The sequence below is a fragment of the Mytilus californianus genome, unplaced genomic scaffold (assembly GCF_021869535.1).
Source record: "Mytilus californianus isolate M0D057914Y unplaced genomic scaffold, xbMytCali1.0.p SCAF_3, whole genome shotgun sequence".
NCBI lineage: Eukaryota > Metazoa > Mollusca > Bivalvia > Mytilida > Mytilidae > Mytilus > Mytilus californianus.
Window position 1 is genome coordinate 128,643,237 of NW_026262679.1, and position 18,869 is coordinate 128,662,105.

Sequence of the window (18,869 nt, forward strand, 5' to 3'; positions counted from 1 at the left end):
GTTGAAAGTGAAAACCAATACGTTGGAAGTAAAAATCAACGCGTTGAAAGTGAAAACCTTACGGTATGTTATTCTGGCCACTCATAGTCGTGTAAGATCAAAGACTGATAAATGTTTGCTTCTCCGCTAAGAACCAGCATTTAAGAGTTAGAAATACAAAATTGTTGACCGAAATTCAGAATAACGTGCCCGGTTGGGTGACATGTCTTTCTGCGGACTGTTAAATTATAAATCGTGCTCAGCGTGTCGGTCTTGTACAAAGTAGGGTTCATATTCATATAACATTATCATGCTCGTCCTTAATATGCATTTAATTATCCACTGGACGTTTAACGGCACTAAACAGGCACCCATCATCGTAATTTTTCATTAGGTCAGTTTCACAGATACTTTCAGTAATAATTTGCCATGTTGAATGATTGTCCGATTAACATGTCCTTCTAACAAGGTTCATCTAAACTGAACAATATTTTCATAAATACTGTTAAGCTTATGTACCAGTAATACCTTTAGGAAGACCATAGTCGTAAAGGCTTCCAATGTTGAATTCAACTATATTGAATCAAGCAGGCTAGACAATTTGAAATGCATACTCTTGTTGTAATGCTATAACCCCTATTAAATCTTGATCGGTTGAACCCAGTTTACCATATACATTGCTCGACTTCAACCAGCATACATTATCAGCATGCCCATAAATGCTCCTGTCAGAGAACATACATTTTTTGGGATATTATATTTATCATAAGGATGTAGCAAAATATTATCTGTTTAGAAAGAAATCTTTTTTCTTCCAAATTCAAAGTGAAAAATAAATCATCCAAAGTATAAACACTAGAGTTTGGGGAATTACTCACTAAAGTCAATAAACACAAAATGTAGATGATACTTTATTTTATAATTTTTTTAATGATGCAATGCAGCTAAACACACAACGATTAATATTCGAATTACAATAAAAGAACAGAGTTCCAATGTCACCCTCGTTGCACATATTTTATCTATCCAAGTTACAAGGGCAATAACTACAAAAAATGTTGTTTTGTTTTTTAAAACTTTTTATAAACATCTTATGAAGAACTGAAGGCTTAAGGGCAAATGCAAATACAATTTCCGTTATAATTAATATTTCCAAGGGCATAACTCGTTAAAAATATTTGAACAGTTGTTTTCCATTCGTTTGATGTGTTTGAGCTTTTGATTTTGCCATTTGGTAAGGGACTCTCCGTTTAAAATTTACCTAACCACTTTTCCTTATGATAGAAGAAGAAATTGAAAACTTATGTTAACTAGAGAATTGTCGTCATTACATATGACAGGATATTATTTTGAAACGAGTTATTAGGAACTTTAACAACTAGGTTAGATGTTCATTTTTATATTCTACCGATTTTCTATCATTTCTTTAAGCTATAATGTAATGTTCAATAATAAAAAAAATGATTGGTTTTATATATGATTAATAAGAAATTAACCAAAAAAACCCTTCGAAAACAAGGAATTTGGGATGGAGTGTTCATTCTAAAAAAATATAAATCCACAGTTATTTCTATACTTCAAAATCCTGATATGGTCACTTCGTATAAATTGGCCTCCATGGTTTTACTGCCTTCTGGTCCACTTTTTCCTATGTAGAGTTTTCCAGATGGACTGAATGCAAGAGACCAAGGTAAAAGTATGCCTATGTCACTTGTTTTATAATAAGTCATCAGCAGACCAGCATTGTTCAGGATATGAAGTGTATGAGTTCTCATATCAGCTGCAATAACATTGTCTCTGGGTGTTGTCACTATATCTTCTGGTAAGAATGGCCGGTCTTTGTTGATCTGTATGATTCCTGTATAAATATTGATCATATCACCATTCTGTCCTAACACTACTACTCTATTTTCGTAATCACTTATTCTATCAACCACATACATATTCCCATTACTGGTCGTGGTTATTTTGTAAGGATATTTAAACATAGGTTGTTGATGTTGATCATGTTCATACACTCTCTCATGGGCTCCATTCTGATTCATTAGTATAACAACTCGTCTTCCTGGTTGAGGGTAGTCTAAATTAAAACCTCCTACGAGAAGTTTATTGTTACTGGTTATATAGACTGCTGTAGGACGCAATGGTGACATATCATATACTGTGTCTATTAGTGTTCCTGTATTACTACTCATTTGTTGTAGTTTTGTTCCCCCGGTACACAGGAGTAAATTATTTGATTGAGTGACAGCCACACCGTAGAGCCGGATATTAAAGCTTGCTAGTATCTTCAGTTTGTTTCCATCTGTTTTCACTTTTTGAACTAAACCAAATCTACCAGAACTTATCCAGAATGACTGATCAATACTTGAGAATAAAATTAAACCCACCAGAAAATCAGTTTCATATTGTTTATTTAAGTCCAGCTTAATATGTGGTTTATCAGATGAATTTTCATCAAATTTGAGCACCCCAATATTAGACTGATAGATCTCACCTGGAAAAAAGTTAGGCATACAGTCATGATTTGACCTTGGTTCTGGCATTTTGATGTCCATATTTTTTTCTAAATTCATAACTACTTTAAAGAACTTTGAAGCATCAGTTATTTGAATGGATTCCTGGACTTCATTGTTTTTATCACTAGCTTGCTGTAATAAGACAGAGACGGCATTTAAATCGGATTTTATAGTATTCGAAACAGTTTTTTGGTGTTGATCTAATTTATCTCGGACTTGTTTAAAGTGACTTTCAACAGCGGCTTTGACAACTTTTTCATGCTCAGAAATGTCTTGATTTGCCTGATTGTACTTTTTTGTCGATGAAAGTTGGACAAGCTGTTCTTTTCTGGAGACTATTATTTTCCTGTCCGTTTGAATTTTACTAAGTCCTTTCTTTAACATGTCAATTTTCATATCATATTCTTCCTGAATTTCAGTTAGATTATGTTTCTTGTGACTTTTTTTCACACAGGTTTGACAAACAAGAGTATTACATGTCTTACAATAATGACAGGTATATTGTCCAGCATGATTCTGACAAGGAATGTTTGCAAAATCTAGTTCTTCTTTATGTAGTCCAATATCTTTGATATCGATTACTTTGTGATCTTTTGCAGTTTTTACCCGAAAATGTACCTTCTCCTTACAATGATTACACAATAAAAGATCACAGTCTACACACTTCCACTTAATGGGTCTATCAGTTTCACATAATCCACAATTCACAGGAACTTGTCCTTTTCTGATTGATTTTGAGAACGCCATTTTTACATTATAAGTATAAAACAGGTTTCCTTTTTTATCTTTTGTGATCAGGTTTGAACTATTATGAATACACTTATTGATTATTTTGAAGTGCACATAGCTACCAAATAGTTTTTATAATGGTTTTAAATGGATCGAAAAAAAACACCAAACAATATAGGGTATATTGTAACTAAGTATTGATTATGGAAAATGATTATGGAAAATATTAAAATAGATAAATTAAAAAAAAATCATTTTAAGTATTCACTGTTGATCGAATTTTACTTACATTCTTACTTTTAACTTATACGACACAAATCAACCAAAAGCGATATACAGTAAATTTATCAATTATATTTTTCGTACAGGCCGTTGGTTTTCTCATCTGAGATGTTTTACATTTTGTCATGTCGGTGCCTTTTCTAGATTACTATACGGTACGGGTTTGCTCAATGTGGAAGGCTTTAAAGTAGGTCAGGTACTACTTCAAGATGAACGGCACGTGTTGAAGCACACGTAAACAGGCAGATAAATATTTTTCTCTCTGTCCTTAACGTACAGGGGTTCCGCAAAGTCTACTCCAGTGACTGTAAAAGGCAGAGCTCCTGCCAATCTGATTTTCGGCAACGGCGGCGAATCAGGTGCTATGTAAGGTTTACCGCTGACTTTTCGGCAAGTTATACATTTGTATAAAACTTTCTTCACATACTGGCGAATGGACGGAATCCAATATGTTTGTCGTATCTGAGTTACGGTAACTAGTACTCCAGAATGTTTTAATTTTTCGTGTACATCATGTACAACCAATCGAGTAAGTAGATGGTCTTTAGGTAATAAATGAAGGAATCTAGCAGTCTCTGTCAATGGTGCGTTGTGAATCCTCCCACCGCAACGAATAGTTCCAGTTGTATCAAGAAATAGTCTTAACTGTTTCACGAGCGACAATCTTTTGCTGGTCTGTGACTTCAAGTCTGCAATTTCCTCCGAGTATTGTCTCTGCTGACATTTCATTATCCATAGTTCCATGGCATGTTGACAATTCATTTGGAAACCCAACATATACCCTCACGACACTTACCAAAGAGGAAATCCTGGATAATCATAGGTCTGAACTATGTTCCTTTGGAATTTCCACCAAAGATGAAGAACTGGATCTTCCATCACTGTATTGGATAACTAAACTACATAAGTGTCCTTACAAACAACGGTATATTGCTGGGTCTTCCAAGTGCTCCACGAAACCTCTTTCTAAATTATTAACATCTATTTTATCAGCAATTAAAGCCGGGCTCCAAAGTTATTGTGAAACTGCCTATTCTAGAGGTGGCGTGAATCAGTTGTGGATACTAAAAAATTTAGAGTACATACAATCTAAGACTCTCTCATCTTGTAATAGTATTAAAACATTTGACTTTTTACACTTTACACAAGTATTCCCCATTCCAAACTAAAAGACAAATTGAAAGAGTTGGTATTACTTTGTTTCATTAAAAAGAATGGCGAACGTAGATACAAGTGTCTTGTCTTGGGGAGGGATAAATCCTACTTTGTAAAGAATCACTCTGATTCAAACAAAAAATTCTCTGAAACTGACATTATCAAGATGCTTGATTTCCTGATTGACAACATATTTGTTACGTTTGGAGGACGTGTTTTTCAACAGACTGTCGGAATTCCAATGGGAACCAATTGTGCCCCTCTTCTTGTCGACATGTTTCTTTATTATTATGAGGCTGACTTCATACAGGAACTTCTTAGGAAGAAAGATAAGAAGTTAGCAATTTCCTTTAATTTTACGTTCCACTATATAGATGATGTTCTCTCACTAAATAATACAAAATTTGGTGACTATGTTGAACGAATCTATCCCATCGAACTAGACCGTTATGGAATAAATGGAAAGATGATATCGGATATGTTCCTAATGTCGTAACTACAATACCCTTCTCTTTTCACGAATGTGACCTACCGAATTAGACTATTTACCGGATTTGTAATAACATAAGCAACACGACGGGTGCCACATGTGGAGCAAGATCTGCTTATCCTTCCGGAGCACCTGGGATCACCCCCAGTTTTTGGTGGGGTTCGTGTTGCTTAGTCTTTAGTTTTCTATGTTGTGTCATCTGTACTATTATTTGTCTGTTTGTCTTTTTATTTTTGGCCATGACGTTGTCAGTTTGTTTTCGATCTATGATTTTGACTATACCTCTGGTATCTTTCGTCCCTCTTTTGTAATTCACTAGTTTTAAGCTGGTCGGGTTTTCTCTGTGATTTTGGAATTTTACAGTTGGCTACAAATCTTGGAATAAAAGCGGTCACTCGGATAGTTTTGAATAAACTGCTGTACCGAGTAATGTCCATAATAATGTCAATTCCTGCTTCGTATTGACTGTTACTTTCTTCTTTTGTTGTTGGGTCGTCGTTGTTTTCGTGTTCTACGAAGGATGATAATACGGTACTATCTGTGAGCGTTGACTTCCATGTCGGCCATTTTTCCTCATCGGTTAGCTATTTGGGTCCGTTAAACCAAAGTGCGTTCTGTAAAAACTGTTCCGTAGGCAGTCATCGAGTCAGTAAATCTGCTGGATTCTCTTTAGTTGGACAATATCTCCATTCATCCTGTGTAGTCAAATTTTTGATCTCATTAATTCTGTTTTGTACAAATCGTTTTAACTGTCTTGACGTATTCAACCAGTGTAGAATAATTTGACTGTCTGACTAAAATACGACTTTGTTGCTAGGTAGCGTAGTCCTGATGTGGCTAGCGAGACGAGCGCCGATAAGTGCAGCCATTAGTTCTAGTTTTGGAAGAGTCAACTTCTTTAGTGGTGCTACACGATTCTTCGCCATTACTACTGCTGAATGACTTCCATTACAAGTATATGCTATAGCTCCATATGCGTCCATAATTGCATCGAGAAAAAGATGTAATTCATTGTGGTCCATGTTAACTGACGAGCTTGTAAAATAGTGCCTTTTCCTTTTTTACAGTTGTTGTGATCTTTAAATCTTTAGCTAGTTTTATCCATAGATGTTGTAGTTCCGATGACGGTATAGGTTTGTCCCAGTCTATTTTCTGTCTCCATAAATCTTGCATTAGTATTTTGGCTCTCACAGTAATAGAGCTTAGAAGTCCTAACGGATCGTAAATCCTTGATGACTGGCTTAAAATCTCCCGCTTTATGATATTCCCGATTTCCTGGTTCAATTTTACTTCCGGAAAAGAAAGTTTGTCTGTAATTGTATCCCAACGTAGTCCTAGTATTTTCGGTTTGGTGTCTTTGTCAAGTACATTTTCTTTTCAGCTTGTGCAAGTTCTCGTAGATGGCTACTATTTGATGTCCAAGAGCGTAGATTAAACCCAGCTTCTGACATTAACGATCTTGCTTTACAGAAATATGTAAGAGCTTTCTTCTCATTTTTACGGCTTGACAAAACATTATCAACATACAAATCCTTCTTCATGGTGGATGCAGTTTCCGTTTTGTATTTATCTAAGTGTTTCAGTAATGCTGCATTTAAGATAAATGGAGAACATGTGGCGCCAAATAATACAGATTTGAACCTGTAAGTAATCAGCTGGCTAGTTTGGTCATTCGGATAACGATCTTGCTTTACAGAAATATGTAAGAGCTTTCTTCTCATTTTAAGGCTTGACAAAATATTATCAACATACAAATCCTTCTTCATGGTGGATGCAGTTTCCGTTTTGTATTTATCTAAGTGTTTCAGTAATGCTGCATTTAAGATAAATGGAGAACATGTGGCGCCAAATAATACAGATTTGAAACTGTAAATAATCAGCTGGCTAGTTTGGTCATTCGGATCGCTCAACCATAGGAAGTGTGTGACATCTCTGTCACTGTTGTCTAGGACAACATGTAGAAAGGCTTTCTCAATATCTGTGCTCACTCCAATTTTGTTAAGTCGAAATCTCATCAGAATTTTTGTAAGATCATTAAGTACTGGCGGTATAGGCATTAAACAGTCATTTAAGCTGGCATGGTGTGGCGATTGTCTGCAGCTGCAATCGTATACAATTCTAATGGGTGTGGTAGCTGAGTCCTTTTTTACAGCATGGTGAGGAATATAATGAGTTTTACCGGAAATGTATCTTCATTTACCTTTTCTATAAATCCTCTTTTCTCTTGCTCTTTAATTATATCCCCATATCTATGAAGTAGCTCTGGTTCCCGACAAAGTCTTATGATTGTGCTCTCTGTCCTCGATTTTGCGATATAGAAGTTTGATGGCAAGTGAGGGTGGTCCTGTTTCCATGACAACTTGGCGTGGTACTGTCCATTTTCAAATCTCAGTGAAGTCTGTTAATATGTATGTAGGTACTTTAAATCTTCATCTGTTTCAGCTGGATTTATCCCTAGAGATTCTCACTTTCAGAAGTTTTCAATACTTTACTCCTCCATATGATGACTTGAAATGATATTCAAAAGGACGGGAGAAATTGACGAAGTCCTGTTATCGCTTACTGGTCCGGACAATAAATAGCCAATTTTGGAACTAACTGCTGTGGGTCCATCCCCCCTTATCACCTTATCCTCCACTATCTTCCAGTAAAAGTCTGCTCCTATCAGCAACGAAATTTCAAACTGTTCATGTGAACTTAGTGGATGCGCTAGTTTAAGACTTCTCAATTACGGCAAATTTCTTACGTTACGAGTCATGTTGGTCTGCATAGGAACGGATATGGTTGGCACAATCAGTGCCTGAATTGGTATCTTCTCTCCAGAATCGGTCTGTATATCAATAGTTGTAGATTCAAGTGGGCGTACATTGTTACTTACGTCTCCAAATGCAGCAAGTTGAACTGTCTCTTTTTCTGTGGCTTTAACATTTAGCTTCCTGGCTAAAATCTCAGTTATGAAGGAACGTTGAGCACCCTCGTCAAATAAAATACTTGCTTCTGCGTAATTGTGTTCAAAATGTACTGGTGCTATTGCGGTTTTCAACAAAACATTTGCGTGTTGTTTAACTGTAGTTGACGTGTGCATTACAACTGGTACGGCTTTATCTCCATTTTGACCCTCCGACGTTACTGACTGTGACTTCTGTTCAACTACAAATCGACCTCCACACAGGCTTGTATGGTGTTTTTTTGTTGCATTTTCGGCATTTATTGTGTGATTTACATTCTTTGGCGAGATGAGATCCAAGGCAATTAAAACATAATTTCTTATGTTTTACTACGGCACTTCTGTCTGTGGGGTCCATTACCTTTGTACATTCAGTAGAATGATGTGTTCCGTCACAAAAAAACACAAGCATGTGTCCCTTTTGGCATTTTAGTCTGTTTATGGTCATAATGAAGTTGTTGTCTCGACTTCGCTCCGGTGAAAAAGGTAGCGGTCATGTGATTATCTCCGTAATCTGTAGTCTGGCCTACTTCTAGAATTTTGATTTCTTTTACAATCGATTTGCGTAATTCAATCAAAGAAATATTGTCGCTGTCATGTTCTCGTGCAATATTTTTGCGAATTTCAGGTGGAAGTTTTCCAAGTACTATCGGAACTAACAGGGCTCCGTACATCTCTTGCGTCTGACCTAATGACTGTAGTTCCCGGACATATGCTTCAAGTTTGTCCCCATAACTTCTCAGGCTTTGTAAACTGTTGCTAGGAGTCGGCATTTCCATTAACGCTTTCATGTAGGCATGAATTTTCTTGTGAGGCGATCCAAAACGCTCTTTGTGTAAATTAACGGCAGTGGTGTAATTGGCATTTGTCAGTGCAAAACCTTCAATAGTTTGGGCGGCATGACCATGGAGTTGGGCCTTCAAGTAACTAAATTTCTGTATTTCGGTCAAATTACTGTTAAAATTGATAGTTGATTCATAGGAATCCGAAAAGGTTTGACATTGTAAAATTTCCCCATCAAAGTGCGGTAAATCTAGTTTAGGTAATCTGTGGTTTTGACTGATATTTGATACCGAAGAAAATCCTTGGTTGTACAAATTGTTTGTAGACTGCAAGTCACGATGTGTATTTTGCATGGAGCGGAAATTATCAAAATGGGTTGGCTGTACATTAATTTCAGTTTCATTGATGTGTATAACATTGGCATTGGTAAGCGATGAATTTGTGGGAAAGATGGCGTAAAATATGTTTGCATTTGGATCTAGAGACGTTGATGCGACATTTTGAGAAAGTGAATCAGAATGTGATATTTTTCTAATTTTCCGAAGCTTGGACTCTAAATTAAACATATACTTATCAGACTCTTGAATTTCCTCCGCTACATCCTCCTCCGACGTCAAATCTAGTATCTTTTCATTCAAATCCACGAAAGTCATTTGTTTCTGTTCAATTGCATCCGATATTAGTTTCACATCTTCTTTGTCTAAGTCCGAATTCTGTTCAATCTCATCAAATTTCTTTAATAACTTTGTAACTTGCCCTCTGTGTCCTCTTCGTACTGCTTTTAATTTTGATTCAATTGTTTCCGACAGTCACGGCACCAAAATGTAGTGGCGATAGGAGATATATAGAAATACAGCCGTTCAAGTCTACCATTAAATAACATATAGAATGACTTCCGCCCACGCCGACGTCATTGACGTTCCGACGTAGACAAACAAAAGTACATTAACATAGGAACGTAGTTCGCGCTATATTCACGACAACTATGTTTTGAAAGTTAAGAATATATGAACAAAATTAACTGTCACTTAAAGATTGTATTTTCAGATGTGAATAAAAGGAGATGAGGGTTAGTGGTAAGACAGCAACCCAAGGAAACAAAAATCAAAAGCCATTTAGAAGTCAATATACATGCAGATTGAAGACCGTACTTTGACCTATAATGGTTTACTTTTATAAATTTTGACTTGGATGGAGAGTTGTCTCATTTTCACTCATACCACATTTTCTTATATCTATTATGTTTTGTAAGATGAATTTTATACATTAATCACTATTAATACTTGTATCTTTTCAATAATTTTCCTGAACAAGTCGACTCTCAAGGGTGTGTCTTGGTGACAGAAGTGTATTATATAAATAATATAATCAAAATTTTGTATTCGTTGAAGCTGAAGGAAGGTAATTATTACAAATTTTAAGACAACAACAATTTTCAACATAAATAAGCCAAGCCAAACTTAAAAGTTGTTGCATGCTTCTGAGGAAAAAGTATGTCAAGGTCCGTTACATAAATGTTATCTGTTGTATCCATGGTTACAAGATCAAAGTCTTTCACATTTACAGAAAGGGGAGGTTACATCTATTGTAACCATTTCGTTGGTTATACATAGATTTTATGATAGATGAACATTGACATTTGAAGAAAAATACAAAGGCACCAAGTTCCTCATAGAATGTACAATGTAAAAAATAACAACTATAATCTTGGACAAAATGGCGTTAAATAAAATAACGTACACAGGTATTTAAATAAGATAATTTTGTTGTTAGGAGTATGGAAATGTTTTTTTACAAAATTAATAAATTTGTTGTTCATAGTTCCAGAACAGAAGTGAAAATTTATCGTCATACTAAATACTTATTACATATTAAAAATAGTGAGACGAGATATAACACTAAATAGGTAAACATTGAATAACACAAATGTATTACAAATTGTGTCAACAGGTCAAACTACGAAGTACAATTCGAGAATACTCGCAGTTACTGAAAGCTAGTTAAAAGCCAAAAACAGTTAATAATAAAAAATCATGCATCAGACACTAAAATCAACTTAAACACATCCCAGCGATTTAAGTTTTAATTTGTTGATGACAAAATCGATGTTTGTGCCAATGTAAGCAATATTCAACGATCTTATTACAACATTTACAATATTGCTGTAAAATTTAGGATGTGAAATACCATTTTTAATAAGTTTTCTACAGGTACAGCCAAATTTACTAATCAAATCTTTGTATCTATGAAAGAATTTACTAAAATTTTAAGTAATTTATGGTAACAAATCCCTGACTTAATAATTTACCAGTGATGCATTCATTACATTCGTTAAAATTTATGACATCACTACACACACGGGCATAACGAACGATGTGAGCCAAAGGAACATCGTCGTCTAAAAAAGGAAAATTAACAATAGGGAATGAAAAATCGTCTCTTTTGTCGTTAAATTTAGTATGGAGTTTCCCTTTAGAAATTGAAATGTCTAAATCTAGAAAAGGACAACCACTGCTGTTTATGTTAGATTTATTTAAAGTAAGTTCCTTTGGCTAAGTTTCGGTAGTATATTTAGAGAACTCTGGATTATTTAACGAAAAAATATCATCAAGATAACGGTAGGTATTGTTGAATGTGTCAACCAAATGTAGCAATGACGTGTCTTTACTGAGTTTGGTCATAAACTGAGATTCACAGCAATACAGGAATAAATCTGCTATTAAAGGGGCGCAATCAGTGCCCATAGGAATACCTACTACCTGTCGATACACTTTTATCGCCGAAACGTACATATATGTTGTCCAGGAGAAAATTTAAAACTTCAACCATATCTTCACATTTCTAGTAAGTGTATCTAGCATGCTCTCCTTTTTCGTTACAGAAAAAGTCTTTAAACGAGTTACAGCAAATAAATTTGCAACGAGATTTTTCAAAAGACCATTTAATTAAATATGAAAACTTTTTCTTGATAAGATTGTGTGGAAGTGTAGTGTAGAAAGTAGAAAAATCACAACTTTCAACAGAATTAAATGGACCATCAAAAGCACGTAATTTATCTAAAACCTCTAAAGAATTTTTAACACTCCAAAAATAATTAATACCATTATTTTTATAAGCTTATTACAAAAGTTAATAACAAGTTCTTTGATAGTAGTAAGGGAGGTAGTTAGAAGCACTGACAGATTAGTAGTAGAACACTTACTAGATGCGGAGATGAAACGAAATCTAAATGGTTGTTTGTGTAATTTAGGTAACCAGTACATAGTCGGGACTTTCAAATGTTCGGAAGAAGCTTTAAGCTGGGTAGTGGCAGTGATATGCTTGTTTACAATTTGACTCTCTGTGGAGCGTACGAACCTGCTTGTCCATATGAAATATTCTTTATGCCATAAACCTTAATTTTTATAGTGCAGTATTCAGGTTTAGTTTTTTTTTATAAAATCTCCATCTTTGAAACTATATATTCAAAGTTAGAACAGGTTTTATTTGTTTGTTCATAATTGTTCTGTATATAAATCAATCCGTTCATATTTTCGTTTGAATTGTTTAACATTTGTCAATAGGAGCCTTTTATAGCTTACTATGCGGTATGGGTTTTGCTCATTGTTGAAGGCCGTACGTTGACCTCTAGTTGCTAACGTTTAGGTAATTTGGTCTCTGTTGGACAGTTGTCACATTGGCAAGCATACCACATCTTCTTATTTTTATTTTGTTTATGAATTGATTCTTCAGGTTTTTAAATAGAAACAGTTACATTTGGCACTTTCATAATTTCTAAAATTCGTGTACACATTGACATCTGACAATGACCTTATTTACAGGGTTCATTGGTACAAGATAAAAATAAATTAGGTAAATTTCTCACATTCTATGTATATAACGAAAAAGGTCTCTTATGGTAGAATATATAAGGTGTACAGTTCTGATTGTGTTTATCTGATCTTGACTTCATTTACTTAGTCCTTTAGTCAACGTTAAGTTTTTGTGATAAGTCAGCCTTCTCAGATACTACATTTATAATAAATCAACTATTTCCATTGGATGTGAAATGCTTGATAGTTTAGTCATGGAAACATGATTTATGTTTTAGTTGAAATTGGCTTTGAACTTGCTTTCAGTAAATGCGAGTGCTATAAGATCGGTACTTTAAGTCTATAACGTTTGTTGCTTTTTGGGGTTTTCTGCTTTTTTCGACTGATTTTTTCCGTTTTTTATAGTGTTACACTACTGTCACAAGTTAGGGTAGGGTTGAGTACTAGCAAAAATGTTTAACCCTTCACATTTAATAGGTGGCTGTCACAAGTAAGGAGCCTGCAATTTAAAGGTTGTCGTTGGTTATTGTCTATCATATTTTTTTCCCCGTTTATTGTTTTTTGTTCATGCATTTGTATATTTGTTGGGTTTTTTTTTTTGTGCCCGAAACACCAAATCCAATATTTTGATTGATAAAATTTTGAGTCTGAGTACGATAATTGCACTCGAAATTTATGACTCCAGGTCCTGAAACACCTTGGTGGTCTCTTTGTAGCGCTCACATTGAGTGTCGTGTAAGATCAAAGACTTTGATAATTTCTGTTTCTACGCCAAACACTCGGAAGTTAAACTTGTCACCTAAGTAAATAAACACAAAATGTAGATGATACTTTGTTTTATAATATTTTAATGATGCAATGCAGCGAAACACAACGATTAATATTCCAATTACAATAAACGGATCGTATAATAAAGGGAAATGTTAAAAAAAATCTTAATGAATGCATTGCGTCCGTACTGATTGACCATTGCTATCCAACTGATCATTCACATAGAATATGCTAAACTTTGCCCAGAGAGTTGGAACCTTAGTTTCTTAATAATTTCTAAATTTATCAACGCATAATTTTAGAAAAGTTCGTTAAAAATCGTGCAAGTACCGAAGCACTGACTTCTGAGTTGATAATACCTTAGGGGACCAATAGTCCACCAGCAGTGGTTATAATAGAACCAGTAAATGAACTGTATTAATGTCGTGCGTACGAGGCGCCTTGCTTGATTTACCTTCATTTGGAACATTCCAACACAAACATTTGAAAGCTTAAAATGAATAAGACCCAAGCGCCTGAAGAGCTTTATTACCTTAAAGGACATAACAATAACCATATAATTACCAAAACGGAAAATAACAGAATGAGGTCAGATCCTTGTAATTAGTTGTAAGCAAGGCGTGGACACAGGTTCTGTATCTGTACCAGATTGCTAGATATTTTTGAAGGCCATACAGAGAGCATTTCAGTAATATTTGTTGAAAACTGTACGAGAAGATGATATCACAAAATGTTTACCGCCTACAAATTTGAATATGTTTCAACATCTCAAATATCTGAAAATACTAAATCAAAATTGACCTTTAGGTGGTTTGTCTAATTTATATGTTTAAACAAAGGTTCAAAAGCTTTTGCCAGCTATTGTTTGAAAACTGTAGAAAACGTTTATTATATATGCACCCTATTTTCTCTACCATCTCGACATTCACCGGACAAAAAGAACGATTTACAATTCGTAGAAAACAGCATATAAAAGTTCTTAAGTGTTAGAAAACATTCTTTCCATCATGTACCGGTATTATAAAACAATCACAACAATCAATACAATGACAATATATACAACACTTTGTCAATCAATTTTTCTGAATCATGGTTCCTACATGCCAGAATTGTAGTCCATATTGTAGTCTTTTAGTATAGATTTATTAAAGTGACTTGGTTAAAAGTAATTTTGAATATCTTTTGATTTTAGTATTTTGAATACTTTTTTCCTTACTTTTACAACTGAAGATACTCTAGCACCAAATAAATTTAAAAGCTTCCATAAAAGAATGTTCATGTTGTAGACAATCTTATGTTAGAACAGAGTTAGTACATGTTGCACAACATCGGTCTCTAAATGTTCTGTATCTACACATGTTCAATAGTTTTGTAATGCTGCAGTATCTTGACATATCAAAACATTCTGAAAAATAAAAAGTTTATTGTGTCTATTTATATTTCATACTTAAATAACAGTTTATGGTCTTTCATACACAATTTTATGAGATTAAAATCCGATTTCTGAAAGATGATACAAAATATATCAAGAATATATTTGTGTAAATAATTTGTGTTGCTTTCTCTAAAATATGTTTGCCAAATTTTGATTTAAATAGGCTAAATTACATTGCTGTATTCACAGTAGATTCAGCGTACATGTTTACTAATAAAATATTCATCGACGCGACTTCGAGCTTCGTACCATTGCTTTTCTGTACATGTTTCCCTAAAGTTCTCCTTTAACTACCGAATTCTTATTTGAACTCTTGAGTATTTATGTTATGGCATGCATCCTTGAGAATTTTACATTTTGTATATATGATACTCAGATTTGTTTTACACCATATATCATACTTTTCTAAACTTTAATTACAATGGTCTGATTTATTAAATAAAAGCTATGTTGATTATACTTACTCCTTTTGCAATGTTTTGGTCGACAAACTTTCCTGAGTAATGGTTTTGGTTTTGATTTACAATTATATTGTGCTTGCTTTTTGTTATGTTTCCATACACATGATAACATCCTTGTTTTCTTACCATTCTTGGCACATCTTGGTTTACACTAGGTGGAAAAAAATTTGTCTTTTTATATGTAGTATTATTGATCCAATGTTCACTATTTTCATTATCATTGTATCTTTTATTTATTGATTGAATGTTATTGCCTGTTCTTCAAACATGGGGAATACTACTGAGTAAATAATTAAGTATCTAACATACGTTGTCATTTTATTTTTAGCTCACGTATAAAGCAGACGCTAATAGTTTCGGTTTTGAAAGAATTTGACTGAGCATTATAATATTTATAATTTGCTTTGCTGTGTGGTATGCCACTATTTATAATTGTTTTATGTAGACTTTGATGTATTTTCGATATAAGTTTAAAGATAAGGTTTAAGTCAATACATTTGTATAGTGAGACTAATTATACAAATCCTTGATACATTTTAATATTCATATCAGTAAAAATCATGGCTGATTGAAACTTTGTATCACAATCCTTATATGATTAAAATCGTGCATTGTGCGTCTACATCAAACTATATGAACTGGCGGTCCTCTTTCCCTAAAACATTTAGGCCCTAATTCTGCACCACTGTGCATAACATCTTTCCTTATCATGAGTCATTTCCCGACTGCAAATAACCGCATAACCTGATAACAACAAATAAGCTGTCAAAATATGTATGTTTTATATAATATATGATTGTTGATGCTCATTTATTCATGTCTTACCGATGTCCATTTGCTGGTTTTCCAGATAGCCTCACACTCTTCATTGATACACTGTCTATGAGTTTGAGGACGAAATTTTCTGTCACACTTATTAGGAGGGAGAGTGATGGATTGGTTATTTTCTACACTGCAGTGTATCTCTCTGGTTTGTACTGCTATTCCATCAAACTTGCATATTTTAACTGAACACTACATTTGAAAAAGAGAGTACATATAGATATATGCATGAGAAAACACTCGAGACTTAAACTCTATTGAAAAAAAAAAAAAATATGCGGTGTCTTCTTTCTGCGTGTTTGCCCATTGATTTTATATGAAATGGTTTTATAACCAAAGTGTAAGGTGTTGATAATTTAAAGATTAAACTGGAGCACTTGTTTTGTTATCAAAAACACTTTAATCCCATCAATTTCGGTTTCTCTCAAATTGTTTCCCGGTCACAGCTCGGTGACTAAATTTATGTTGTGCTTATTTAAAACTTTCATATACATAGTTAATGTAATGACGTAATTATCTAAACCAAAGAAAAAAATATCTGTTTGTTTTAAAAAGTATACAAAAAGAATCATTTGAAATGAGAAAATCTATCCAAAATCCGAACCGAGAAGCACTTTCGAATATTGTATTATAAGTAAAGTGTTCTAACATTAATCCCGCTCCAAGTCTGATATACAAATTATTCTTTATGATACCGTTGCATTCTACTCATGTTTCCTGGACGTATCACAATGAGTAGTTATGAACAAAATCTGTAGCTTTAAAGTTTTGCAAACAGTAGTTATACCACAAAGACAACATTACTGAAAGTGGGTCAAAATACTTCACAATATCTGGATATACTGAGTAGACAACTGCTTGCTGGTGAAGGTCGTATGTTCACCGCTAGATGTCTTTTTTGTGTTGTTGGGTAACTGTCTCATTGACATGTAACTCACGTCTCGCTTTATTGGTTCTCATTGTGCTTTCTATATCAATTGTTTAAGGTGGTACATAACACTACAGGGAGATAACTCTGTAAAAATCAGCTGAACGTTTTAATCACGTTCTATTGTTAAAGAAACATTAAGCTTTTCAATGATTAAAATTAGTGTTTGTCAAACTGCTATATATCCAATGAAATTTTTCCGATAAAGTGTGTGGTTCAAGTTTTTTGAAATTCTAATATTTTTATCACAGGGTCAAAGTAAATATTTTGTCAAAATTTTATGAAAATTAAACGAGCCAAATTAATTATAGTCAAGGTGTTTGGTACCACCTTAAATGTAAAAACATGAGAACATGTGACTGAGTTCTTTACCTCTGACCATGCACCATCTCTCCAGACTGGACAATATGGGTTACCTTTGCATACTCTGTGGTTTTCTGGTTTTACTTCACGACATTGTTTGTCTGCTACTATTCTTATATATTTATCTGTCACAACATTACAAGTTACTTTTCTAGTTTGAAAACCATGACCACAGGTTCTAGAACATTTAGACCAATCGCTTGTTATATATACAGCAGAGTCTTTGGAATGTTTAGTATCGCGTGGCAATGCGATTATATTTTGTGGTCCCCTTCCTGGAATAATGTCTGATTGAGGTATATTAAGAATTTCATTATTACTTTTATTAGACATAATCTTTTTTATTTTCTTTGCTTTTTGTCTTGCTATCAATTTACTTTGGAATTCTATGACTACATTTCCACTTTCCATCCCTGCTATACAAGTATATATTCCAGTATCTTGAGACACATCAGTCCTTTTAATCTTAAGAGCTCCCTTAGAGGTAACATAGACTCTATTAAAAATAGACGTTGATACAAGTCTATTATTTTTCGTCCAAAATATAAGTGATGTATCAAAATTGTCCACTGGACATTCTATTTTCACAGATTGTCTTGACAAAAGAATGGCTTTAACTCCAATTTTAAGTCGAATTGTTTTTGATTTCTTTAACTGAATAAATGTTGAATTGTCTTGTTTGATATGAGGAGAGAATGAAAGCATTTTAAAACATGGTGGCTGAGAGCATGGTCTTGAATTTTGGGGCTTAAGTCCCATACATTCACTGTCTGAGACATTCACTTTTATTCCACGAACAAAGGTTTTCATGCAATAAACGGGACGTCCTTGGACTCCAACATCACATGTAGCAGAGCACTGAAATATAGAGAAAGTCTGATGTATATGCTTAAAATTTTCTTTTCAAATGTTGCGGTTATCTTTAAATGTTTCTCTTTTCTAGATTAGTTTTTCAAAAGCAACAAAAAATTATTTTTAAGCAATTCTTTCCGACCAAAATTCTTGCGGTACGTCTAAACACTGTTAAGGATTTGCCACTAAGGACTAGAAGGGGTGCTGTTACATGTACATTGTTTTCATATTATTGTAGAGATTGATATTTAATACATAAATCCCAAATTTTAAAGAAAAAGAACCACAAAATCTAAATGAGAAATTGAACATTGTTTAGGCACGTGCCGGTTTTTCTTTGATATTGCCGAAAATCAGTGAACCAATTGACACGAGCCAACTTACATAACAAACGATTAAACAATCATAATCTTTTTATTTTAAGTAATGAACAATTGTAAAGAATAGTGCTAAATATGTATAATCAAATGTTTTGTTCTTATTTACAAAGATTAAAAGAACAAATCATTTTGCTTTTGTATAATTTCTCTTACGATAAAGT

General features: G+C 33.9%; 2 protein-coding genes across 3 annotated transcripts in view; both read right to left on the reverse strand.

Moving 5' to 3' along the window:
• Positions 1-1,556: 1,556 nt before the first annotated feature.
• Positions 1,557-2,174, reverse strand: LOC127733763 (uncharacterized). The gene has a single exon (XM_052243076.1). The coding sequence runs from the start codon at positions 2,172-2,174 to the stop codon at positions 1,557-1,559; it is 618 nt and encodes a 205-aa protein (XP_052099036.1).
• Positions 2,175-13,526: 11,352 nt separating this feature from the next.
• LOC127736177 (ADAMTS-like protein 3) overlaps positions 13,527-18,869 on the reverse strand; it is a 43,522-nt gene continuing 38,179 nt past the window's right edge. For both annotated transcript variants that reach the window (XM_052246745.1, XM_052246747.1), the window contains exons 7-10: positions 17,486-18,334; positions 16,189-16,377; positions 15,367-15,514; positions 13,527-14,872 (exon numbers count right to left, since the gene is read on the reverse strand). In XM_052246745.1, coding sequence (XP_052102705.1) covers positions 14,760-14,872; positions 15,367-15,514; positions 16,189-16,377; positions 17,486-18,334 — 1,299 coding nt within the window. In that variant the 3' untranslated portion in view covers positions 13,527-14,759. The remainder of the gene's footprint in view (positions 14,873-15,366; positions 15,515-16,188; positions 16,378-17,485; positions 18,335-18,869) is intronic.

Bases quoted from the DNA above. Each gene is read 5' to 3' on its own strand.
- LOC127733763 (XM_052243076.1), bottom strand. From the start codon at position 2,174: ATGAGTAGTAATACAGGAACACTAATAGACACAGTATATGATATGTCA.